Source organism: Vicugna pacos, chromosome 12 (genome assembly GCF_048564905.1).
Source record: "Vicugna pacos chromosome 12, VicPac4, whole genome shotgun sequence".
NCBI lineage: Eukaryota > Metazoa > Chordata > Mammalia > Artiodactyla > Camelidae > Vicugna > Vicugna pacos.
In genome coordinates, this window is record NC_132998.1 from 25,069,831 (window position 1) to 25,097,502 (window position 27,672).

The window sequence follows — 27,672 nt, forward strand, 5'->3', positions numbered from 1 at the left end:
GGTAGATTGCTAGCCTCATAGGTCTCTCTCCCCAACACTCTAAATCCTATTGCTTCTTCCTTCATTCCTTCTCTTCTTTTCTGGTTTCATTAGAAAAGGACTAATCCTATCAGTTCTGCCCTTTGTTTCTGGTCTACTAATTCGGCTAAGATTTTTAAACCAAAGAGAAAAGCCAAAGAGAAGAGGGAAAGTTGGTTTAGAGGAGGCTGGCCAGACATCTCATGAATTTGCTCATGGTGGTACTGTTAAAAACAGCTTTAAGCAATTCACCTGTTTCCATTCTTCCGTTGTCCACTGCTTATCCTGTTCAAAGCCCAAATTCCTTTGCTTAGCATTTAAGGAACCTTCAAATTCTTAAAACTTTTTCTTGGTTTTTATGCAAGCCAAACTTACTGTTTCTCAAACAGTCCTTTACATTTTCACTTCAGGACTTTGGGGTAGTATTTTTCTTGTGCCCAGAATATTCTCCTTTGTCTTAATTTAAAATCTTACCTTTACATTTTCACTTCAGGACTTTGGGGTAGTATTTTTCTTGTGCCCAGAATATTCTCCTTTGTCTTAATTTAAAATCTTACCATCCTTCAAGGCACCAGATGTTTCTGATCCTCTCTGAGGCCTTTGTGAACTGCCTGGGTATTCACTGAGCCAGCAATCCTTTGAACACTTCTAGCACATACCTGTCCCTTCACTTGGCATCAACGGATGCCAATTTGTATAATATATGTTTATGCTATTTTCTGCATCTCATGAGATCTTCTTTTATCCGGTGTCAAGCATACGCTTTTACAACCAGAAACCTTACTATATTTGATCTGATAAAGATGAGACTTTTTTTTTTAAAAAACCAAACCAAATCCCCAATGATTTAACTTAGCAATTAAATCAATTGAGTGACCACTGTTTAAGAAAGATTCCTTTCTAGCAGGCTAGCATGGGAGAAGGGAAAGGTATAACTTTATTAAAAAGTTCCTTGTTCACAAGGAACTAATTGCTTCCTGTCCAAGCAAGAAGCTGTTCTTTACAATGACTGCGTTTTTTGGCTTGAACCAACTCAATTCTCGTGTCCTGGCTCATTTTTGAGACTGTTACGCCAACGTGCCAAAAGAGGCAAGTAGGTGAGTCTTTCAACATTGTGTGCCTAATATATAAACAGGTATTTTTAATGGGAATGACGGCATACATCACATAAACTAACCCAAACATTCTTTTTTTTTTAAGATTTATTTATTTATTTACTTACTTATTTTTAAAGGAGGTAGTGAGGATTGAACCCAGGACCTTGTGCATGCTAAGCATGCACTCTACCACTGAGCTAGACCCTCCCCCCAAACCCAAACATTCTTAAGGCACAAAATGTAAAGTAACCGGTTTTCTCTATCCCCCCCACTCTAACGGTAACCACCAGCTTTTTATTCCTCCAACTAGAATATTGTATGCATCCCTGAGCAAGCCCATACTGTGCTATTTTTAATCGTACTTTTTAAAAAAGTCTTGAAATAACTCATTTGTATACAAAGACAGCGGCTGGCAGTGCGGGCTTAATATATCGCACAGCTGTTCATTTTGGTTTCTTTTTCGATAGCGGCACTTCCATTCGCATCTGCCTGCCGTTTCCACCGCGGTCGGGAGGTGTAAACACACAAAATACAAAAATAGCACAAGGGATAAACAAATCTACCCCAGAGAATGTTTGGCGCAAGCCAGCCGGGCGGGCTAGCCCAGCGCCCAGTTCCCACCTGCCGGTCCGCGCGCCGAGCTCAGACCCCGCCCACTCCGTCGAGGCGGCCGGGCCCCGCCCCGTCCCCCAATTGGCGGAGGCGGTGGGGCCTGGGCGCGCGCGCGCGCGCACAAAAGCCCGGATGGGCCGCGGCTTCCGGTCCGCTGCATTCGCACGATAGGGGGCGCGCATCCGGCGCACTTCGGCCAGCTCGGCACCTTCTGGGGCCTGTGCGGCCCGGTGTGACTGAAAGGAAAATGGAGCAAGAAGCCTAGCTTGAGGGGTACCCTAACCCCTCTGACGGAGGTCCTGCTGCTTTTGCCGCCAGGAGCCTCTTTCTTCTCCAGACCTAGTACGTTCGAGCGCCCGAGTGGCCTGGGCCTCTCGAGTGGAATGGTCGCCGAGGCCCAGGGCGTCGGGCTTCCGCGCGTGCCGTGAAGGGAACTGGGGAGCCTCGGGGACCCACCCAGACTCCAGGGGCGGAAAATCCCGCTCAGTGACCAGCAGGTATCGTCCAGGAAGTGCGTGGGCTGTTCTGGGTTTGCTCTGTGACTTGGGTCTCCCCGCTCGCTCTCGTCCTCAGCGTCTGCCCCGCACGCGGCCTTTGTGCTTTTCGTGGTGGGGGGCGTCGGGCACGTGAGTTCGTGAGATTGTGTTGGAAAGAAGCGAGGTGGTTGCCGCCTGGGAGAGGGCGGGGTTCTGGGCCCGCGCTCCCAGGGGGCTGGGCGTTGGGAGGGGGCTCCGCGGGCGTCCGGGATAAAGGTCACGTGCGCTGGGGGCGCCGCGGGGCCGCGGGCAGCCTCCTGGCCGGAGTTCGAAATCATGACAGGTGCTTGTTCGGTAGCTTGTAGGAACCGAGTGTTGAGTCCGGGCAAGATTGGGCTGGTTCTCTGGGCAGGTTGACTCAGCTTTTCCTGTTGGGCTGGTCAAGTTCGGACACGTTCTGAGTCTGCAGAAGAAGGAGCTAAGCCCTGACTTGTCTCTAGCTGGGGCTATTTAAACCATGCCTTTCGCCAGCTGTATCCACTTGTTAGAGATACCTCTGGTCACCGACGTATAGCACTTGCTTTATGCTGAACAAGGTAAGGACCCACTTGCTAATGAGTTTAATAAAGGCGTAATTTATCTCCTTTTGTATAATTTTTGTCTTTTTTCACAGGTGTTTCATTTCAAGTTTTTATCGTGTGTTTTTTTGTTTTTTCCTACTCTTAGGCAAATGTGCAATACCAACATGTCTGTGTCTACTGAGGGTGCTGTAAGCACCTCACAGATTCCACCTTCGGAACAAGAGACCCTGGTTGGTATTTTTGTCTCCAGTGTAACTTTAAAAAGAATTTATTTTATAAGGTGATCAGCTAAATTCTGTAGACCCCAATTAAAGCATGGCTCTTTAAATGAAATTGTGTGTAGCTTAAATTCTGCCACTCGGGTGTAACTGTGGAGCAAAAGTTAACTGTAAGAATTCTTACTTCCTTGGCTTTTTACCACTCTGTATTTAAAAGTCAGCTTCATTACATTTTTAAACTTGGATGCTGAAGTTTTATTTATTATGTGACTGATTTTTTCCCCCTGTTTTGACCCGTCAGTATTTTAACTTTTTAAAATGGTTTCGGAAAGTCACGGAAATAATTCATGCTTGTTTTAAAGATTTTAGGCATTACAGAAAAAGTATAAAGTAAAAGCTGAAAATTCCAATCTTCTCTTTTGACCTTGCTTCCTTTTTAGATATTTTCCTTTGTGCATACCTACATAAATACCCAACGTGTGAATTTTAATCCATGTTGTTGCCCTTTTTGTTTTACTACAATAGGATTATACTTGAGGTATTTAGCAAATACTGTGTCAATAAATAAAATCTACAGTATTCTTTAACAACTGCATGATAATCCACAGCATTAGTATACTATTTTTAAAATGTGTGCCTTTACTGATAGATTTTTGTTTCAAATTGCCTTTAGTTTTTGATTATCACTAATAGTGCTGCTTTGCACATGTATCCTAACACAAGTGTTGTGAATATTTCTGTAAGAAAAACTTGATAGAAGTAGAACTCCTGGGTCCTGAACTATACAGGTTTGATTGCTTACTGATAACATGCTAAGAAGATTGTAACAGTTTTCCCCTCTGCCAGAACTGAGTATTATCACTTTATTATTTTGCCCCCTTTTTTGGTGGGGGGGTAAATTTATATTTGCCCAGTCTCTAGTGAGGTCTCGCATCTTGTCATTCGTTAAATTATTTTTCTTCTAGGATTTCTTTGGTCTTATTTGTATACTTTTCTTTTAGGCTTATTGTATTTTTCTCAACAATTTGTAGTACTCTGTTTCAAGTGTATTTAATTCTTAGCATTTACGAATGTTACAATTAACTCTATGTGGTCTTTTTCTCATTGAGAACATTTTTATAGAGTCTAATTTAACTTTTGTTGACTTTTTTGAATTTCTACTATGCTTTGGAAGAACTCTCTCATCCTAAGATATTCCTATATTTTCTTCTAGTGTTTTTTATTTAACATCTGGATCTTCTCTCATCTGAAATTTATCTTTTTGTTCTTAAATGTAAGATTAAGAATGGTATTGTCTTTCATAGTAGTTTTCTTATTAATGTGTGTCTTTTATGTCCTAATAAAAAGCTAATGGCTTCCCAGTGCAGAGTTTTACGTAGTTGGAAGTTAATACAGCATATATAGAATTTGAAGGGGGAGTAACTTTTTGTTTTCTAGGAGAACTCATTCTTTAAATAGCCTGAAAGTAAAGTGCATATGTAAGCATATAAGGAAAAAAGTGTGAGCAGAACAATTAGTGATTCAGTACTACATTTATTGTGTATTTTAAGTTTTTCAGTTATTAAATAATATTGTTAATTAGCTGGAAGTAGGTAGTTCTTGAAAATCTAGTTTTGACAGTTACATTCCAAACTGGGTTCAAAGTTAGACAGGGCAGGAGTGTATTAAAGGGAGATGTAGAGGCCCCAGTTTCTGTAGAGGTGGCAAGCTGTAAAGATACTTGAGTTTTGAAGATTTTGATAACAGCAACAGATAGGGAGACAGAGCATAAACACATTACATCCCTGCCCCCTTGCCGGTTATTTTCTCAATACAACTTGCAAGGCCTCTTGATCAGATTCAGGCAAACTACAGCCTATGGGCCAAATTTGGCCTGCTGCCTACTTTTGTAAATGACGTTTTATTTCAGTGCAGCCAGACCCATTGGTTTACATATTTATGCTTCTGAGTCATACCATCTGGCAAGAAAAGCTTTAAAACATTTACTCTCTGGCTCTTTACACACAAAAAAAATGATCCCTGATATAGTTGGCTGACTCCCTGAATACAGGTCATATGTCTTTTTTGTCATTGTTTTGTGTGTACAATATCCAGCACTGTGTGGTGCTTGGCAGAGGCTCCATAAATGTTTGTCAAGTAGATATTTGGAATGTAGACCAACTGAAAGGCAGCATCGATATTACAGTAGGAAGAAGATGCTGGCTTGCAGTTGAGGGATGTGAGCTGCAGTCTCAGATCTGCTCTTAATTATCCTTGTCAGCTTGGGTTAGTTAAAAGTTCCCCAGCCTTCAGGAACCCAATTTGTAGAAAGAAAAGACTGATAAAAGGGCCTACCTTTAAGATTTATTCTTTTCTCTCAAATTTTGTATCTTAGCTTATAGTAAGATCACTGGGATATTCCATTTACGGTTGCATTTCTAAGATAATAAGCAGATGATAGAAATAGCTGGAGGAAAAAGGTTAATTTTCACTGCCTTAACATGGGTAGTGTCAGTTATTGCAGCTGACAGTGCTTGAGGCTTCTGATTAGTTGCATAATTAGATCCCAGCATTTTTTTCCCAAACACCCTTGACAGTCTGTGGTATTGAGTTTACATAGTCTGTGACATTTAGTGAAAACATTATGACTTATTTTCTGAGGTCTAACCTTGTGAGATTGTTATACATTGTGTTTGCTACCTTTATTGAAGTTCTTCATGAGTAAGTTTCCTACAGGGCTTATAGTTCTGGAATAATTTGGAAGCATAATAGCAACTCTTTGTTCTTTACAGGTTAGACCAAAGCCATTGCTTTTGAAGTTGTTAAGGTCTGTTGGTGCACAGAAAGACACTTACACTATGAAAGAGGTAAGCTGTACTAAGAGTTAAGATAACTTAATGTCTTACTAGTTACATATACCATGGGGAGAAATCAGCCATAAAGAGAAACTTTCAGCAATATGAAGTATTGAGGTCATATGGACTATAATTTGAAGCTGAAAATTCTATTTACATTTGAATTTCATTTCTCAGCCAGGAACTCAAAGGGAAGCTCTATAGGAGTTCTTAGCCTTTTTGTGCTGTGAACCCGCTTGGTGCACTGGTAAAATCTTAGACTGATAATTCTTTCTTAGAATCATGTTTTAAATGCATGAAATAAAATATATAATATTACAGTGGGAAAACTTACATTAAAATATAGTTAACAAAATAGTAAACAAGTTTGTGATACATGTGCTTTTTTACGAACACATTAATAAGATTCAGCAGATCTAATAAATAATTTGGAAGTAGTGAGGAGTATAACTGGTATTTTGAGATGTTTAAGCATAGTATGGTAGGAAAAATGCTTGCCATTTTTATTGGTGACAGTCACAGTTATCATTAATACTTGGTGATTTGTTTCCTATATTCATAATTGAAGGAAAAGCTAAATTTTAGTTAAAAGTTAGTGAAAATAAACATAGAAATTTTTTTCCATCCAAATTAATGGACCCCCTGAATTCTATCCAAGGACTTCTTGGGCATCCATGGATCCCAGGTTAAGAACTTCTGCAATAGAGATACATGAGTACAGTATACTGATCTTTCTGGGATAGAGGTGAGCTGATTCATGAACATATGTTCTGTTTAATGGACACATTTCAATGTATTGTTCCCTAGCTTTAAATCTGTGCACAGAAGCATGCTTTTCCGTAAGAGACAGGGCCATCTTGGGCAAAATTTCGATGTGAATGAGATGTGCCTCTTCCCTATCTCTCGCACTTAGTTTATGGGGCTCAGATTGCTTGAAACACTGAAGTACCTTACCTACATCAGGGTAGTGGACAGGAAGAGATTCCAGACCCTTTTCCTTTATAGCCACACTTGGAAATTTCCTTACAGGTTGTTTGGTAGGAGTCTAGGTTCTCTTCCTTCTTCCTTTCCCACTGTCTCCCATCTTCAACCCATAGTCATGTATTCGTTTAAGTCTGAAGCCTGCTTAGCCAGTTAAGTCTATAGGCAGTACTTACAGGGAAGTGTCGAGGTAAATGATGTTTTTAGGACTCTTGGGTTTGACTTTATATTATCATTATATAATTGGTTAAGAAAACAAAAAAGTATAAGTTTAGTAGTAGATAGGAATAAGGAGAAAGTTGATCAAGTCCATCACAAAGACTTAGAATGTTTGTGCCAAACCATGTAACAGTAATGTATATATTATCTAATACAGTGTTCAGTTGTAGAATCTTTGTTCTGTGGTATATGAGATAGTGATGAAAGCTGGTATGGGCTAGTAGAAAGAACACTATACTAGGAGTCAGAAGACCAGGTCAATTTCCTTATTTCTCATATGTTGTTAACAATTCTATGAAATGTCAGAAGAACGAGACAGTGCTTATAAAAGTACATTGTAAACTATATAACACCTTAAGTATTTAGGTGGTTATTAGTAGGTTTGTATGTAAATGTCTTAAAATATTTTGCCTACTTTGTCTTAATGGAGCACACAATATAAATTAAATGTATCTACATGATTCAGGGTCCATCATTTTGATTATTTATTGTATAGATTATATTGATCTCTCTTTTTTTTTTTTAATGTATTCGCCTTTTTTTTTAATTGAAGTACTGTTAGTTACAATGTGTCAATTTCTGGTGTACAGCACAGTGTCCCAGTCATGCATATACATACATATTGTATTCACTTTAAATCCTAGATAGTTATCCCCTCCTTGCCAAGGTAGGTGTGAGTCAGATGGTGATACGTGGTTGGCTTTGCTGTCAACCAAAAGGTGCTCTGAGCCATCCTTCAGGGCGTGGTCAGGGCAGGTCACTCAGATGTCCATCTGGCTTCTCTTGAGGTAGTCTTTTATACATTGATCTCTTTGAGGGCTTATTTCGTTTACTGAATTCTCCCAAACTGTTGTGTAGATGTAATTGGTCATTATCTTGCGTTTCTCATCTGTGATGACCTCAGAGGCAGTTGAGGTATATCGTGTCCGGGACTATTTACTGAATGACTCCAGGTCACTGCTGTGTTTTAGTTGATGTTTTTGATTCTGCAACTTTTTATTGTTATTAATGGTGCTGCATTTTGCTGCCTTTTCCTTTCTTCCTAATAAGTAGTACTTAGGTATCTCAGCAGAGTTAGTCTGCCCTCCCCTCGCCCAAAAGACACATTTTAAGCTTTATGTAAGGAAATCAGAAGCAGTATCTCTGCTTCCATCAGATTAAAGGAAAAGACATAAAGTCAGCTTTTTTTTTTGTTTTAAAGAGTACAGAATGGTAGTCAATTCTTTTTTTTTTTTTTTTTTTAAGAATGGTTTTTACTCTAGATGGTTATCAGTGTGGTTGGTGGTGGTTTAACCCTCTTCAGATAAATGAGATATTACTAAATGTATTTGAAACTAACATTTAATTTTGTTTAGTGCTCAAAAGTCATATTTCTATTTCAGGTTATATTTTATCTTGGCCAGTATATTATGACTAAACGATTATATGATGAAAAACAACAGCATATTGTGTATTGTTCAAATGATCTTCTAGGGGATTTGTTTGGAGTGCCAAGCTTCTCTGTGAAAGAGCACAGGTAAGTTCCTTCGTCTGTTGTAAAATGCCACCTGGGCAAACATTTGAGCTCACTTTCATATTCACTCCCTTCTGTCAGAGAAAAGTTATAATGTCTATATATAAAAGATGCTGAAATTTTATTTCTTAGTGATATAGCACATAGCTTGAGAAACTTGAGTTCTGGAATCTTACAAACCTGGGTTTGAGACTTAGTCATTTACTAGCTGTGCGACTGGGTAAATTCACTTACCCTCTAAACCTTAAGTTTCCTCTGAATGTGAAGTAGGAATAGTATAAGTACCTTATATGGAGGTTTAAAGAGGCATTATGTAAAATACATAGTGTTTGATACATGGAAAGCATTTAAATATTAGCTACAGTTACTGCATATTAAAATATTATTGTAGTCACTTTCAAAGACAATCTTTATAATAGTCTGTGGTAGAGGCTGAAATTTGAGCCCTAGTTACTTTGGAGATAATTTTCTTTGTTACATACCATTGTGGCACTTAATCAGCTGAATTTAACCCAGATGACATTTCTAGAATTATTCTGCTGGGAACTGAAGAGTCTTTTTTCACTCATTCTTACTTTACATTTGGAATTCCTTGTTTCATTTGCTTTAGCACAGTTAGTCTGTTTGTAGTGTACCTTAATAAATGTGATGAATACTTTTCACATGAAACAACTAGATTCCACTAATACTTAATGCTCAATAATATAGCTAAAAGATGATTACTAGGTAGGATATTTATAACATTAAAACAACTTCATTATTGTAAGTATATATTCATTATTGAACATTAGGAAAAGTCAGAAAGCTAAGAATAAGGAAAAAATGACTATGGTTTGTCATCAAAAGGTATTTTTAACTCATCATTTTTATATTTTGCACCGATGTGTTTTAACCCAGTTGTGAACATACTATATTTAATTTCATCCTGCTTCTTAATTTAACTGAGAAGCATCTTTCCATTGACAAACCATTTCTATTTAATATTTATATTTTAATTGGCCTTGGGATATAAGATTTAATTTTGTAAATTTAAGAAATAATATTGATGATTTTGCACCATCTGGTATTGAATCTTTATGTTTGGAGGTGTAGTTTCTGGGACTGAAAGCACAAATTTAAAATTATCTTTGATTTAAATTCTATTATGTTGAGAGATTAAACACTGGGGAAGCTACTGACTAGGAGAAAGGATATGAATAGGAATATTGATTTTTGTGAGTTTAGGAGCTATATATCTGTCCCAAGGGTGAAAAAAATTTAGTTGGGATTGACATTTTCCTCTTAACCTTGAGAAGTAGGAATGATACCTTGTGACCAATAAACATTCTCTAAAATCACTAGTTAATAGAAAGAAATATGTACCATGACTTCAGTGAATACTGGTGTAAGTCAACTGTTTCCTTATGCTCCATGAGGGCAGGGATTTGTTTTTATTTCATTCTTTGTTTTCCCCAGTTTCTAGAATAGTGACTGGTACTCAGAGCAGTATAGTCATTTAATACAGCCTATCTTTTAATAAATTTTCAGATCAAGAAAGGAAATCCATTAGATGATTAGTCCAAGTTTAATGAAAGTCAAAACTATAATCAAGCTCCTATATAGAGGGTTTTGCATAACCTAATACTTTTTTAGGCAGTTTACTGCTATGTACAGAGCTAGATAATTTCTTTTCTTTTGAAAACAGCCTGTCTCCTGTGTTCACACCAGTTCTCTGAGGACTTTTGGTAAAGTCTAAACATGGCATGTTTCAGGAGATGGAGATATTTTATCTTTGAGCTAGGGAGACTTAGTGGTTGTTAATAACGGCTGTATATAATCATTGTGCAACTAATTATGGTGCTTTTTGGGGTCTAGAAGCTTGTCAATATTTGAATGTAGTGATTTAAAATTTGGGTTGTAATGGGATAGTTTATGCTTATATACATTTGAAAGGCTTGTTAAGTCTAGCTTAATACACTTATTTTAAAATGTGTATCTTTTTCTTTCACAAGGAAAATATATACAATGATCTACAGAAACTTGGTAGTAGTCAATCAGCAGGGTAAGTTAATTTTGAATGCCATCAATATATACTATAAAAATATTTCTAAGATGTTTTATGGATGTGCAGTCATTTTATAATTGTGATTCTCTTCAAAAGTTGCTCTAATTGTATATTTAATTACAGTAAGGGTGTGATAAATTTTAACAGGAAGAGATACATATGAACTAAAACAACAGAATACTAAGGTTTTTATGCAGATTTGCGGTATGTGAAGTTAAATATCCTGTTACATCCATTTAAGTCTTGGGATATTAGGTTGGAATTTGTTTTGAAAGGTAAGTAGTTTCAAAAGCTTCTGCACAGTAAAGAAATGATCAAACCTTGAAACATGTATTCAAAGGCTTTGGAAAGTAACACAGATACCTTGGTAGGACCATTTGAATGGATGGGGTCTTTGTTTTTTTTATAATAGACAAAGCTTTAACTAGTTTGTTCAGGTGAGTGACATTTAACTTCCCTTCCTTTTGACTTGCAGTTCTTAACTGGTTATTTTTGAGTCACATATCCCTTTGATAATCTGATAAAAGCACTAGGTTCTTACTCCAGAAAAATACGCCTAAGCATGTACAGTGATAATGCTGATAAATGTTTAACAACCCACTCTCCAGGGTAAGAGCCTTGATTGGTGGTTACTGGTTTCTATGGTGTAAATACTCTCACCATGACCATTCTCATCTGCAAACATGGAATTGGGAGGAGATGTACACAGTCTGCCTGGAAGTGCTGTAGGAGCTGGCTCCAGTATACCACAGGCTTCTTAAAGTCCATCCTTGAACTACAATTAAGAACTGTTCTCAGAAGCTTAGCAAACTGACGACTTCTTTGTGCTCCTATTAATTCCGTTTTTTGATTTTATTGTTACATTGTTTTGTTACACTAACTTGACTACATATCTATTTCCTGTGTCCTGTTCAGGTTTGCGTTTTGTATGACACAATACAGTATTTGAATACTTTTCCAAAGTTAGGATTTAAGACCCAGAAAGAGCATCACCATCTTATCCTAGAGTAGAAGTAACTATTAGGCTGGTGACTTGGCATTTTGTTTTTCAAAGCGCTTTATGAAATCAAATGAAGGCAAGTAAAGTAAACTACAGTATCTGATAGTACTTTCAGTTTTCTGAAGTATTAATCCCTGATGTATTAATTGATTCATTTAAATAATGGAAAATCAATGAACTAGTAACCTGTTGATCTCTTATGTTATTTCCATTTTGAGTTTGTTTCAGGTTTTAGTTTAATGTTAACTTCAGAACACCTATATCAGGGTTCTCGATCTTGTCACACCTAGTGCTTCCTTTTTATTACGTCTGTTTTGTAACATCTCATATATCATACTGACACAAAATATAACCTGTCTATGTGACAGCTTAAAAATCAGTAACTTACCTTATCCATAATATAAAGAAGAAATAAACTATTACGATAATTCATATAATTTCAAAACGTTAATGCTCAGGCCTAACTTCATTGTTAAGATGAAGATGTTTCCAAGGGACTAGTAAAGGGTATTTGATTATAATATTTGGTGATTGTGTATATCCCTTATCTGAAATTTTGACTTTTTTTTTTTTTTTAACTCGAGGTACTGGAGATTGAACCCAGGACCTCATGCATATTAAGCACACACTCTACCACTCAGCTATTACCCTCCCTGAAATTTTGACTTTTGAGCTCCATGTCTGTACCTCCAAGTACAAATTAAACCTATCTCCCTGGAAGATAGGTTTAGTTCATTATCTTTTCATCCATATCTGTTCATCATCTGAAGTTTCTCTCTTGGTGACTGGTACTACCCATTTATCCATCCAGAGTAAAATCTTGGACTCCTCCTTGACTCATTTTTCCCTTGCCTTGTGTATTAGATACACCAGGTTCTTACTGGTTTTTACCTTTTAAATTTCTCTGGAATCGATCTTTTTTCCATGTCTTAGTTTAGGCTTTAATGCTTTTCATTTGTGTTATTGCAGTTACTAATACTGGTTTCCCTGCTTCTGTTCTCTTTTTCTTCTATTTTGGCAGAGTTCTCACTCCTGCTTAAAATGACTATTTAAGGGTTCCTTACTGGGATTTCATTTGGATAAAATACTTACTATGAACAATTTTCTCTCTTAGATTAAACCTTTTTAATGGTAAGCAGCTGACCAATGCTTTAGGGAGGACTATGAAATTAGCTGGGAAGGATGCAGTGATATGAGATTGATGGTATGAGTGCTGCTTTTTGACAGCCTTGTGCTGTTTAGCAGGATACACAGGATCTTTTATGATCCTGCTTACATTCACATAATAATGAAGCACCTGTAGTTCCCTGCAACACGCTGGTAGTTCACTTCTGGATGCTTTTTCACACAGTGTTCCTTCCCTCAGGCTAGAATGACCTTTCCCAGTCCTGCTTCCACATATTCTGCTATGAAACTTCCTGATTCCTTGTTACTCAGACCTTGCCCTGCCTTTACCATATAATCATTGCTCCATTTTCTCCATTGACTTCTCTTACAATACTTTTTTTAGTGTGTTTATTGTATTTTATGATTATTTTTATCTTCTAAAGTTATCTAGCCTAAGGATATAATCAGAAATTAAAACATTTAAAGTAGAAATATTAATTGTAGCATTATTCATAGTTGAAAACATATATGATGCTAGAGAATGTCATCATTCTAGTCCAGGCCGTTGTCTTCTCTTACCTGAACCACTGCAGCAGCTTCTGATTTTTTTCTGTTTCTACTTAGTTGGTCTTTCTGTCCTTTCCCACAGTACCAGAAGGGACTGTAAAAGATAAATTGAGTTATCTATTTATATCTTTAGTATCTAGCACAAAATGGCACTTGGGAGACTACACGTTCAGTTTTTGTTAAAAGGTTAAATTGTATAAGGAGTTGGTCCTGGACTAACATCTATTGAGTAGCCCTTGCTTTCCTAGTTTGTGATTCTTTGTTTTTATTTTCTGTCAGAACCATCGGATTCAGGCACACCTGTGAGTGAAAGAAGGTGTCACCCCGAAGGTGGTAGTGATCAAAAGGTAATCTTGAGATGAACTCATTCTACCATAATGTTTCTTGAAAATTGGAAAGGTTATTTAAAACAATGAGTTTTTAGTTTCATGGTGTTGTAAGTTAAGTTTTTGGGTTTTCTTTTTTCTCCGTTGAATGCTTAGGACCTTGTGCAAGAGCTACAGGAAGAGAAACCTTCATCTTCAGATTTGGTTTCCAGACCATCTACCTCATCTAGAAGGCGAACTGTTAGTGAGACAGGTATATGTGAATATTTAATTGGCACTTTCAGACAGCTTTTCAGTGTTCATTCTTTATTGAAATCAGTGCATCTAGGTTTAATGAACTTGTGCTTTTTTGGTTTGGATGAATGACTTTCTGAGTTTCTTATTTTTATATAATGTAATTGGCTTAAAAATTGCTTTCTTAGTAACACTTCTCTGGTTGACTGTAGCAGGTACAGTTTACTGTGTGTGTCCTGATGGATTTTATAGTTAGCCAGCTCTCTGCTATTGAAAATAATAGAGGACAAAAATACAAACTCTTTTTTGTCATTATTCTTTGTCACCTTAGCAGTTATGATTTATTAAAAACAAATATTTTATCAGTGAGTTTAACAACAGAGGAAGTAAATAGAAAACAAGATAAAATAGCTGAGAGCATTTTTAACAGAAAAGAGTAGAGAAGGAGGCTATTGGCTGATGAAAATCATCATAACTAAAACAATGATTCAGGTGAAAAAAAGAGTTCAGCAGATCAGTGACATAGATAAACCTAAAGTAAGAATTTTGTACTTGAAGGCAAAGGGCAGCAGGGGCAGAGGATGTCTTATTAAATACCTGGGACTAGACCAAATGAGTTTAAAAGATAAATAAAAAAATTCCAACGTATTGAAATAGATTCACTTTAAATGTGATAGTGTTAATATCCTTGTTATATAAAAAGTTTCCCAAAATTAATAAGAAAAATACTAAAAATCCAAATTGCCAAAAAAAGTTTTTCAGAGTAAATACAAATGACAAATATGTGGAGGGGGATGTAGTTTAATGATTAAATTTTACAGATAAAAAATGCAGCAGTGTTTTTGTGGTCTTTCAAATTGGTGAAGATAAGATTTTTTACTTGTGTGTGTTGGCACTGATAGACCATTGGTGTATCAGTTGATATAAATTGGTTAACCTTTATGAATTATAAAAAGCCTTGGAGTTCTTACCATTATCTCAGTAACTCCATTTCTAGGAATCTAGCCTGAGAATGTAATCAGAAATTAAAACATTTAATGTAGAGATATTAATTGTAGCATTATTCATAGTTGAAAACATGATGGTGGAGAATATCATCACTCTAGTCCAGGCTGTTGTCACCTCTTACCTGGATCACTGCAGCAGCTTCTGGTTTTTCCTCTGTTTCTGCTTACTTGGTCTTTCTGTCTTTCACCACAGTACCAAAAGTTACTGTAAAAGATAAGTTGGATTGTTCACTTCCCCACTTAGCTATTTTGGTCATTTACCATTGACCTTCAAATAAAAGCCATACTTTTACCTTGGTTTACAAGGCCCTGGTCTACCTTTAATCTGGTTTTTGGCCTTTTGCCCCACCTTCATTGTATTTCAGCTGCACTGATTGGTTCCATGAACAAGTCAAAACTCTTCCCTGCTTTAAGGCTGTTTGCACAGTTTTTTCCTGCCAGGAGTTCTTCTGCCTACCTCAGCCTTGCAAGACCAGCTTCTCATTTTTCTATTTTTGCTCAAGTATTCCTTTCTCAGAGAAGCTGTTCTTAACCACCCAGAAAAGTAAATCCCTTCTTGTTCCTTTCCTTAGCACCTTGTTTGTTTCCTTCATAAGCACTCATTATAGCTTGTAAGTGATTATATTTTGGTTGCCTTGATGTTTAAATGTAAGCTTCCTCTGGTGGTAGGGATGAAGGCTGACTTCATTTTTGTATACCCACTGTCTAGCACTGTGCCCGTTGGGAAGCACGTGCTCAGATTTGCAGACTAAATGGTTCAATAATGATGAAGAGCATATGAACCTGTATCGTGGACACCATATTCTTCAGTCATTAAAAGTAATGTAAAAGAACATGTAAGAAAACAACCCCAAATTGTACATATAGTGTGATTTAAATGTTTTTTTAAAAAGGAAATTTTTAAAATAAAAATTGGAAAATTATCACACCAAAATTTAATAGTAGTTATCTGAATGGTAACATTGTAGATGATTTACATTAAAAATTTTTTCCCCTGTGTTTTAGAGATTTCTGTAGTGAGTAATAATTATCAGAAAAAAGCCCCAAATATTATTTTTAAGAGTTAAAAAATAGGGATCGACAGCATGGTTTTAGGCTTCTAGCCCACATCTTTCAACCAAGATCACCTCTTCTTATAAAGAATACAAACATGATTAAGAACTTAGATCAAGAACTTGGAATCTTGTTGTGGAGATATAAATTTACTTAATATTTACTTAAGATACAAAATTACTTAAAGTAGAGGAGCTTACATCACTTATAAACACTTTTATAGTGTTTTGGGAATTCAGAGGAAGAAGAGATGACTTCTGATCTGAAAGATCAAGAGAGGGAAATGGAGTGAGCAAAGGTGTGAGTTAGAACTGTTTCAGGCATATGGAGGCACATTTCACTTAATCTCATAACCCTGTTAGATACTTAAATATTATTTAAGACTGCAGTGTGCACCCTTGCACATATATCCTTAAATGATTATGCAGGTATTTGTATGTGTATTTGTGTAGGTAAAATATTACACTATTTTACATTTCTAGTAATAGTGTATAAAAATCTGCCAAATCTCCAAGACACTCTCTCATTTTAATTTTTGTCATTCTCATGGGTGAAAACTTGTGTTTCATTTCAACTTACATTTCCTTAATCACTAGGAGGTAAGCCACTTTTTCATGTTTATTGGTCATTTGTATTTTATAAATTGCTCTTTCATATCTTTGACTTTTTAAAGTCAAGTTTGTCTTTTGCTTGATTGGTAGGAGGACTTCGTATAAAATGGATATTAATCATTTTCTGTTATGATGTTACAGATACTTTGTTTTAGTCTGCCATTTGCCTTTTAACTTTGTAGTATTTTATTTTGCCAGGTAAACCTTAATTAACATAACCTCATCTTGTTAGTCTTTTCTTGAGGGCTTTGCAGTGTTACATCATGCTTTCCCCACCCCAGTATATTCTCTTATATAAGTAGTTGGGTGGTTTTGTTCTTTGTGTTTGGTTCTTTAGTACACCTGGAATTAATTTTTATAAATAGTCTGGTATAAGGTAGGACTCTAATTTATGTTCCTGACAGATTTGGTAACATTCTGACTTTGTCAGAGATAATTTCTTATTTAAAATAAAATGAATCAGTTTTACTGGTTTTGATTCTTGTTGAAAATACTGGATACTGAGGAAATGGAAACATTAAGTATACCTTGTAGTAAATTAAATGTTTTGGGTTCTTTCCAGGGGATAAAAAGTGAAATCTTACATCCTAAAGTTTGCCTTTGACAGAAAAATGCTAGACTGGCTAATAAAAGCTCTAGATGTACTGTATTAATCGTGACTTAATTTTTTTAAGCTTATTTCTGAACTTTATTTTTTTTTTTAATTGAAGTACCATCAGTTACATTGTGTCAATTTCTGGTGTACAGCACAGTGTCCCAGTCATGAATATACATACAGATAGTCACTTCCATATTTTAAAAAGCTTTTAAAAATGAAGTGTTCTGCTATAACTCTCAGATCCAGTAAAAGTACTGACTTAGTGAAACAGTAATGCACTAGTTTTCGCTGTTTAATTTCATTGAAACAGTTTTAATACAAATAGGTACTCAAGACAGCTCAATTTCTAAATTACAGTATAGCAATTTAATTAACTTGTTTTTCTTTACATATTCAGAAGAAAATTCAGATGAATTACCTGGTGAACGACAAAGAAAGCGCCACAAATCTGATAACATTTCCCTTTCCTTTGATGAAAGCCTTGCTCTGTGTGTAATAAGGGAGATATGTTGCGAAAGAAGCAGTAGCAGTGAATCTACAGGGACTCCATCGAATCCGGTAATCTCATTTTAAATAAAACAAGACTTATTTTTAAATTCTGGTTCTGGCAGTCCTAACAAACATTCAGATAGAATGCACACATATGGTATGTGACTGCTGCTATACACTTTATAAATTTTTCTTTCAGATGAAACTGTGGTTCTTCTCTGCCCCTAACCACAGGGATGGTTATCTCCAGAAGATAGTGGAGTTGCACTGGAGTGTGTTGGTGAAATTAGTACTAATATTAATAGTTATTAATGTCACTGTATATATTGGAGAATCTTTATGGGTCACTGCACCAATAGTAAATTCAAATAAATTGGAGTGTGTAGAGTAGCCTGAAAATCTAGAAGTTTTACTATTTAAAGGATAAGGAGACAGAAATGAAAATTTAGTTGGTTAGCTGTCTTAGGATTCTAAGGCAGTTTTATCCTGACTATTTAGAGTAAAAATATCTTATTACAGCTATCTGCAAGTAAGTGAGCGTAGCCTGATCCTCACATTTGCCATATGTAGATCTAGACATCAGGGAAGGTCTGTTTACTAAGGCCATAAAATTATGGATATATTACTGCATGGATGATGGTAGACTATCAGTACATTTTGATAATTGATACAGAATTCCCAAGTATTAGCCCATCATTAAAGTTCTTAAGAGTTAACATTGAAGGAAGTTTTGTAAAGAAGTTTTTGCTAACAAGAATGCTTGACAAATGAATGTTTTCTTGTCATTAAACATTTGTGTTTAAAATGTTACTAAAATTGGAATCATTTGTGATATGGCAGTGTCTCATGGCCATTATTCTGGATATTAGTGATCATTTTTATAGTTCTCTAGAAAATGTAAAGGACTGAACAAATTGTGATAGTAACCATATTCTTTTTTTGTATTTTTGTACTTATAGTATCTTTACATCTTTTTCTTCCAAAGCAGTGGTTTTTATGGATACAGATGTGCCCTCTAGAGTTAGTATTTAATAGAGCTGTTACTTGTGTAGCCCTCTAGGTGGCTTGATGAGATCCTCCAAGAGCAAGTTCTTCTTTCAGTAGTATTTGTGTATTTTCTATGCCAGGTTCCATTTGGCATTGGAGACACAGTGGTAGTCAGGGTAGATATGGTCCCTGCCTTCATTGGGAGATAGAGTAGTCAAACAGGTAATTAAGGCAGTCAGTAAATGCTATGAAAAAAATAAAAGTTCTTGAGAGCAAAGTTTATGTGTGATCTAAAAATTGAATCTAATCAAAGAAAACTTGATGTGTCAAGAACTTCATGTTTGGATAATTTTATTCCTTATAAATTGTTTAAATACAACTATTGTGCCCCATTAAACTTATAGTCTTTGTTAAGGTTATTTTAGAATTGTAACTAAATGATATTAAAAGTCCTTACTCTTTCTACCTGGGACACTGCCTTGTTATCAGAGCAATGTAGAGGGTATTTCTACTTTCTTTTTGTTAGTCCTATCATGCACTCTTTTCTGAAAATCCTCTCTGTTAAAAATCTGTTGTATTTCAGGCAGAGTCCCTAGTTGTGAAAACTTTTTGGCAGGGCCAATTTTTTCCCTTCTTTTTAGCTTACCTCACATAAATATATTACACTTACTACTTGATATTGTCATTCACCAGTCAGTGAAGGGAGTTAAAGGAAAGTGCATTTGCCTCCCACCTTGTCTTTCTTTTTGGCTTAATAAATTGGGGAACTAAGGCTATATTCTAGGCTCTATACCAGCCATGATATTTCCATTTACAGATGGAAAACTAAGACTTGGGAATTTCAAATAACTTGTTTAAGATCACATAACTAATAATCGTCACAATTGGAATTTAGAAAAACTAGGGATTTTAAGATCTTTCCAGATCAAGCTTGTCTGATGCTTTTTTTTTTAATTTTCATTTTTTAATGGGGGGAGGTAATTAGGTTTGTTTATTTAGATATGCAGTATTCAAAAGTTCCTAGGTTATTCTTTTTTGAACATTAGCTAAAAGTTTTGAAAACTACTTTTAATACTGCTTTCTTCATAGTACTTCAGAATAGGGGTGGGCAGGCTTTTTCTGTAAAGGGATAGTAATTATTTTGGGCTTTGCAGGCCATACAGTCTCTGTTCCAGCTACTTAACTCTAGGCTGTAAGGCAAAAGCAGCCATAGACAACAAGTAAACAGATGGGCGTGGCTGAGTTCAGTAAAATTCTGTTTATAAAAGTAGTTTGATGATGAGCCTCAGTTTGTTGACTCCTGCCATAGAAGATGCCTTCTGAGACTTAATTTTTATTGTGATTTTTACCCCCTTATTCTAAACATAGTACACTAGACTAGTTAATTGAAGCATCCAGTTTGTTAGGTTACTTTATTAGAGACGTTATATTCTAGCTTGACTTGTGTTTTCATTTGATTGTTCCCTTTTTAGGAATTAACAACTGCAGTTTGATGAACGTTGCTTTTACTACTACTTTCCTAACATCACTGTAAAAAAGTCTTTTGACCTCAGTGGTTATAAGATAATATACTTTGTTTTTGTTTTTATAAATGTTGGAAATTTTAGAGATTATTTAATCCAAACTCTTTCATAGATGAAATAGCTGTGGTCTTTAAAGCTAAGTATGTCTAAGGTTAAAAGCTACTTAATGGCAAATCCAGAATAAGAATGTATGTATCTTGACTATTAGACCAATGTATTTTTTTCTAGTTTTAGCCTTCTGCTTCTGTGTATGTGGCCACTCTTAGCCACTGATGGCAAATATTATGGGACTGAAGGTCTTCTTAGGTTCTTATGCTATTATCAGAGTTTTAAAATATGGAATCACATGAGCAAATACAGAATTTTAAAAATAAATTTAAAAAATTATATCTGAAAGCTCTTCCAAAGAAATTATTCTCAGTTAATTAAAAAATGTAAATCATTATATTGTATGTGTTGTATCTATTAGCATTCTACCAGTCTGAAGATATAAAGATAATTAAGACATGATCTTAACTCTTGAAGTATGTATAATTCAGATTAAAAAATGCATGCAGAATTATGTTTGCATAATTTGCGTGTGGAAATACATAATGCTCAATAATGTCATAAGTAGTAAAGATAATTAAAAGTAGAAGAGCTGTTCTAGTTATAGTGTTGACAAAGGCTTTGGCAAAAAAGGGTGAGCAGAATTTTTAAACTGCTGAGTTACATCAGTTAGAGAGGGAAAGTGTGGAAGTTGAGGTGCCAAGTTTGCTTTAGGGAACAATCTGGATCTAGCTAATTGTTTGTAGTTTTGGGGGTTGGGGAGCATCTGGTTGGAGATAATATGAAGGTGTTAGTGTAGTCATACTGTATGTACCTTGAATGCCAAAGGGATTTGGCCTTTCCTTTTATGTAATGGGATCTTAAACAGACAAAATATTAATCTAGTCATAACCCAGAAGCTTAACCTAGTGTCAGTGTGCAGGATGGAACTGAGGGGGGATTAGGTTCACAGGGATGCATTAGAAAGCTGTTACAGGGCAACAGGTAATGTATGTTAAGTCACTTTTTTTTCTCTTTGATTTTAGGATCTTGATGCTGGTGTAAGTGAACATTCAGGTGACTGGTTCGATCAGGATTCAGTTTCAGATCAATTCAGTGTAGAATTTGAAGTTGAGTCCCTTGATTCAGAAGATTATAGCCTTAGTGAAGAAGGACAAGAACTCTCAGATGAAGATGATGAGGTAGTTTTTTTTTTCTGATTATATTCTGAAGTTGTTAAATACTTTCCTTATTCATTGATGAGTTTGAAATAATGTATTCAGATTTCACATCATAGTGTGACTCTTGATTTGTTCAAATTAGAATATTGGTTTGTGGGCTTGAGGCTTTGTAGTTGCTTATTGTCTGATGTTAAAAATATGTCAGAAAGTCAGTAGGCCTTAATGAGCATTCTTATAAGAGTACTCACATTTTAAAATATTTAATTCAATTCTCTTTTACTATTAATTTACTTAAAATTTGTTTTTTTTATTGTAGAGGTAATTAGGTTTGTTTATTTTCTTAATGGAGGTATTGGGGATTGAACAGGACCTTGTGCATGCTATTCATGTACTCTACCACTGAGCTATAACATTCCCTCCTACTTTTTATGAAAATAAAACATGCATGCAGTTAAAGTCACATAGTACCACCAGATCTGTTTCCTGGAAGTGACCAGCTTTAACATTTCTAGCTGTTTTCACTGTGACTTAATACCTCTATTTTTATAAAACAAATGCTTGTACTGAATTTTTTCCTTTTTCATTTTAAACAGCCTATGTGTTGACTTTTTATCAGGGGTGAGGATTTTATTATCCTCTATTTCTCCCCCTTTATACGCACTCAGTCCATTTGACCCTTATCTCAGGTTGCTCGTATGTAACACAGTTGGACCTCCGTATCCACAGGTTCCACATCCATGGATTCAGCAAAGCCCTGATTGGAAATACGCAAATAAAAAAAATTTCCAGAAAGTTCCAAAATGCAGAACTTGAATTTGCTGTGGGCCATCAACTATTTACATAGCATTTACATTGTATTTACAACTATTTGCATAGCATTTATATTGTATTAGGTATTATAAGTAACCTAGAGATGATTTGAAGTATAGGTGAGGGTGTGCACAAGTTGTATGCAGATACTGCCATTTTACTAAGGGACTTGAGCATCCGCAGATGCTGGTATCCTTGGGAGTCTTGGAACCAGCTTTCTCACAGATACAGAGGGACGACCATAGTATACATGTTATTTGTTTAGGACTGACCCCTAAGAAGCCTTACTGGCTGAAGAAAAAAGGTGATGAACTGATGCTAATGTTTTTGTTGTTGTTGTTTTTCTTTTTCTTTTCTTTTCTTTTTTTTTTTTTTTTAGGTGTATCGAGTTACTGTGTATCAGGCAGGGGAGAGTGATACAGATTCATTTGAAGAAGATCCTGAAATTTCCTTAGCTGTAAGTATGCATTTACTTTTTTGAGGAATCAAAAAGTAACACTGAGGTCAAGATTAGAAAAATATGTCTAGTCTACTTCCTGACGTGAGGTAATTTTTATAAAGTTAAAAATGTTTTAAAGTTTTAATGATTTAGAGTATTTTTGTTCTTTTATTGGGTGGGGAATCTGTTGATACTTTTTAGGTTTTTTGTGCTGAAATTTGAACTTTTGAAGAACTTTATTATGGAAAGTATGTACAGCATAGAGAATAGTATAATGTATGTCCTTTGTGCTTAACACCTAGCTCTAACAGTTAACCAACATTTTGCCACTCTTATCAAATATAAATACTTTTCATATTGATTTGTATTAGAGAATGTGGTAGGATTTGCTCTTAAATCAGGACTTAAACATTAACATTTCATACTTCACAGGGTTCCTGAGATACTGTTCTTTTTTAAGTTAAATATTACTGCTTTAATTTTTGTTCTTAATACTGCCTTTTATTATATTTGAATAGGAAATCTCATTTTTCTCTTTTCTGAGACAGAAATAACAATTATCCAAATAACAATTATCCAAATTTTAAAATTTTAAGAAAATATTTTGCTATATTAGAAAACAACTAACTAGTTGATTCATTTGAAATCAGGTTGAGTGAAATATTTTAAACGTAGGTCTTGAAATTTATTGCTTTCCTCCCATATTACAAGATCTTTGTCTTTGGTTTTTATCAGTGGAGACCTACTTTTCCAGCTTGAAGGAACCAATGTGGGAGAATGAATGGTCTCCACCCTTATTGCTAATATCTTATATCATTTGTCAGGCAACTTAAAATGATTACATTATTCATGGCAAGATAAGAAGGACCTCTTACGGCAAGTTTACATGTACAGTATCCTCAGGCAAGGACCATGCTTCTTTTAAGGAAGAAAGATCTGTTCAGTAAAGAGGCTGGGGATGTGGGGGGGTTTGTTATCCAAATTGCATAGTGGGTGGAAAGGTTTGGGAAATAAGTTGGGATAAGGATGAAGCAATGAGCAGTTACAGAGATGAGAGCACAGAAAAGGATAGAGAAGTAAGGTGCATATGTTTTGAATAGTGACAGGGATGGCAGAGTTTAGCTGGAAGTGATTTGCTGAGAAGAATGTTTTAGCATTTCCTTTGTGGATGAAGTTAGGGAACACCCAGTTGAGCCCTGGTTTTAGAACCCTTCTAAGGGAGTCTTAATCAATGGCAGATTGTATGGTTGTTTTGTCTAGTGATTTGGTGGACTCTGGGCACGGTATCAGAGTGGGTCCCTGATACTTGAACAGAATGGAGTGGGTCCAGGCCTCATTACAGAGAAGGATCTCATAGCAGTTGCTTCAACTAAATGAACTTACTGTGTCTTTGTCCCTGAACAGGTAACTTTATAGGTATTTGGTTAAGGTTATGGTGAATACTTTTTTTGTTCTAGAATTCTTCAGCATGGTTTGGCTGGGAAAAAAAGTATAATCTCATGCTTGAGGAAAGACTGTTAAATGTTGAGTGTTTTATAAAAAATGAAATGCTGAAAATTGAGCTGCATAACACATTTTACCTTAGACATACTGAACAAGTTGCTAGCATTGGTATGACTAGTCATTGAAGGGTTACAGAAACTAACTGTCTTGTTTCATTGAAGGACTATTGGAAGTGTACTTCCTGCAGTGAAATGAATCCTCCCCTTCCACCTCATTGCAACAGATGTTGGGCCCTTCGTGAAAATTGGCTTCCTGAAGATAAAGGGAAAGATAAAGAGAAAATGCCTGAGAAAGCCAAACAAGAAAACTCAACACAAGTAGAAGAGGGCTTTGATGTCCCTGACTGTAAGAAATCTACAGTGAATGATTCCAGAGAATCATGTGTTGAGGAAAAAGAAGATAAGATCACACAAGCCTCCCTGTCCCAAGAAAGTGAGGACTATTCTCAGCCGTCAACTTCTAATAGCATTATCTATAGTAGCCAAGAAGATGTCAAAGAGTTTGAGAGGGAAGAAACACAAGACAAAGAAGAAAGTGTGGAATCTAGTTTTCCCCTTAATGCCATTGAACCATGTGTGATTTGCCAAGGTCGACCTAAAAATGGTTGCATCGTCCATGGCAAGACAGGACATCTTATGGCTTGCTTTACATGTGCAAAGAAGCTAAAGAAAAGGAATAAGCCCTGCCCAGTATGTAGACAACCAATTCAAATGATTGTGCTAACTTATTTCCCCTAGTTGAACTATCTATAAAAGTAGAATTATATATTTCTAACTGTATAACCCTAAAAATTTAGACAACATGAAATTTATTCCTATTTTTTTACCTGTAGCAAAACAAGAAAATAATAGGCATGTAGATTTCATTATAGTGTAATTTACCTACTATATGAGAAAGGTGAATATTCCTTTTATGAAAATGTCCTTTCTGTTAATATTTTATATTTTGATTTTAATATAGTTTGAATTGGGTATACAGTTCATCCTTTACCCCACTACCCTTCATATTTTAAATAATTTCCACTTACACGTATCTCTTACCATACCAAAGAGACTGGAGGATGAGAAGTACATTTTCACTAATAGCACCAAACATAACTACCTGTCTTTATCTAGAAAGAGTATCTTAAGAGGCTCTGAAAGACCAGAGAAACTAAGGTTTGGAAGTTCTTAAGAGTATTTAATTTTTAAGTATTAACTCTTTCACACAGACTTCCTCCTTACATGAAAGATCCTAAATAAGTTACTTTTAAATGTCCCACTTACATATGCTCTAAAAGATCAGAATAGGAATGTAGAGATCAGTGAAGTCACAAAGGCTAATTCAGAAGTGTAACTAACAGAAGTACTATTTTTATGCTAGCTGGAAATGTCATAAATACTCTTTAATTGTCCAAAAATTATACAGCACTTGCCTTTAAGAGTGGTGATGTCAGAATATAAAATTCTAAAATAATTCTCAAACTGCATAGATTAGCATCTTGATTTATATTAAATCTTCAACAGAATAGTGAGAATGACAATTTTGACGTAAGGTCTGTGTTTTTCTCCCATGTATGACAGTTGCACCTACTCCAATGAAGATAATAAAATCAGCTGAACTGTAGGTTTAGAAGTGAGGGATAATTGCGCACAGCAAGTTTGTGTACCAGTTACAGAACGTATTAAACTTTAAAAACAAATAGCACACATACACATATGACTTACCATGTATAGATAAGTAGGTAATGGCTGAAGGGATCAGTACCTTAGCCAGAGTGGTCCTCAAATACAGCAAAGCTTTATTAATTTGGGATTTATAATACTTGAACTAAGTAGAATTGATCCTCTCTGAAGAGAGAAATAAAATGAGATTCTAAACACTACGGTCAACCCTTCCTGTTAGTTCTGCATCCATGCATTCAGCCAACCATGGTTTGGAAGTATTTTTTTAAAAAACAGAATTTCAGAAGGTTCCAAAAAGAAAACTCGAATTTGCTGTGCACTGGCAACTATTTATGTAGCGTTTGCATTGTATAAGGTATTACAAGAAATCTAGAGATTAAAGTATATGAGAGGGTGTGCATAGGTTGTATGCAAATACTAGTACCATTTTATACAAGGGCCTTGAATATCCACAGATTTTGGTATCCTGGGGGTCGGGGGACATCCTGAAACCAATCTCCCATGGATACTAAGGGACAGCTACATTTACATTATATTATGCAGTGATTATGCTATTTACAGAGCATTGAAATTGGTGCAAATAGTCTCATCCATCTAGGCATTACTAATGTATTCTTGCTTGTCTAAATTTTTAGGTGTAGCTTATTTATTGATTTACAAATAAAAGATCTATTCAATGTTTAAGAATTGTTTCAAAATGTGATTATTATTGGATCTCATGAACAATTTTCCCATAATAATGAGTTTTTTCTTCCAGCTTTATTGAGATAGAAGCAACATGCAGCAAGCACTGTAGGTTTAAAGCATACAGCATGATTTGACTTAAGTATAGTGAACATTCGTTATCTCATAAATACAAAATTAAAGACAGAAAAAAATGTTCTTTGTGATGAGAACTCTGAGAATTTACTCTTAACAACCTTCATACATAACATACAGCAATGTTAATTATATGTATCATGTTATATATTACATCTATCATACTTGTTAGTCTTAACTGGAAGTTTGTACCTTTTGACTGCCTTCGTCCAATTCCCCGTACCCATTCCCCACCTTTGGTAACCATAAATCTGATCTCTTTTTCTATGAGTTTGTTTTGTTTTTGTTTTTTGAAGTATAATTGAGTTAAAATGCTGTTGGTTTGTGTTTTATAACAATGATTTTTGTATTTCTATACATTTTTAAATGATCACTTCAGTAAGTCTAGTTATGGTATGTTATTGTACAAAGATATTACATAGTTATTGCCTGTAATCCACACTTATGTATGTTTCATACCCATGACTCATACTTTGGAACCGAAGGTTTTTATTTAATCTTCCTCACTTATTTCATTCCTCTCCCCAACTCCCTTTTCTTGGGCAACCGCCTGTTTTTTCTCTGTATCTGTAACTCTTGTTTTGTTGTGTTCCTTTGTTTTTTAGATTGCTTATATAAGTGAAATCATACAGTGTTTGTCTTTCTCTGTCTGATTTATTTCACTTAGCATAATACTCTCTAGGCCCATCCATATTTTTGCAGATGGCAAGATCTTGTTCTTTCTTATGGCTGAGCAATATTCCATTTTGTGTGTATGTGTATGTATACGCCGTTTTCTTTATTCATTTTTTGATGGACACTTGGGTTGCTTTCCCATATCTTGGCTGTTGTAAATAGTACTGCCATGAACATTGGGGTTGATCTATCTTTCTAAATTAGTGGTTTTGTTTTTTTCCGGATGTATACCCAGAGTGGAATTGATGGATCATATGGTAGCTCTCTCTACTTTTACTTCTTTGAGGAATCTCCATATTGTTTTCTGTACTGGCTGCACCAATTTACACGCCCACCAACAGTGTACAACGGTTCCCCTTTTCTCCACATCTTCACAAACACTTGTTAATTGTTGTCTTGATAATAGCCATTCTGACAGGTGTAAGGTGATACCTTGTGGTTTTGATTTGCATTTCTCTG

General features: G+C 35.6%; 1 protein-coding gene across 4 annotated transcripts; it reads left to right on the forward strand.

The window, feature by feature from the left end:
• The first annotated feature begins 1,339 nt into the window (after window positions 1–1,339).
• MDM2 (MDM2 proto-oncogene) lies at window positions 1,340–26,808 on the forward strand. 4 transcript variants are annotated; one of them, XM_015240607.3, is made up of 12 exons: window positions 1,341–2,224; window positions 2,562–2,799; window positions 2,930–3,014; window positions 5,774–5,848; window positions 8,419–8,552; window positions 10,541–10,590; window positions 13,547–13,614; window positions 13,750–13,846; window positions 17,494–17,654; window positions 21,169–21,324; window positions 22,493–22,570; window positions 24,217–26,808. In XM_015240607.3, exons 3-12 carry the CDS (start codon window positions 2,934–2,936, stop codon window positions 24,790–24,792), a joined length of 1,476 nt encoding a protein of 491 aa, XP_015096093.1. In that variant the 5' UTR covers window positions 1,341–2,224; window positions 2,562–2,799; window positions 2,930–2,933; the 3' UTR covers window positions 24,793–26,808. The 4 variants fall into 4 exon arrangements, with proteins under 4 accessions (XP_031538992.1, XP_015096093.1, XP_015096094.1 ...); XM_015240608.3 differs by having other exon boundaries at window positions 2,616–2,799; XM_031683132.2 differs by lacking the exon at window positions 2,930–3,014 and having other exon boundaries at window positions 1,340–2,224.
• The last annotated feature ends 864 nt before the right edge of the window (window positions 26,809–27,672 follow it).

Coding starts and splice junctions, on each gene's coding strand:
- MDM2 (XM_015240607.3), top strand. CDS start 2,934: ATGTGCAATACCAACATGTCTGTGTCTACTGAGGGTGCTGTAAGCACC. Junction 13,615..13,749: donor AAGGTGGTAGTGATCAAAAG/GTAATCTTGAGA, acceptor TTGAATGCTTAG/GACCTTGTGCAAGAGCTACA. Junction 22,571..24,216: donor ATCCTGAAATTTCCTTAGCT/GTAAGTATGCAT, acceptor GTTTCATTGAAG/GACTATTGGAAGTGTACTTC.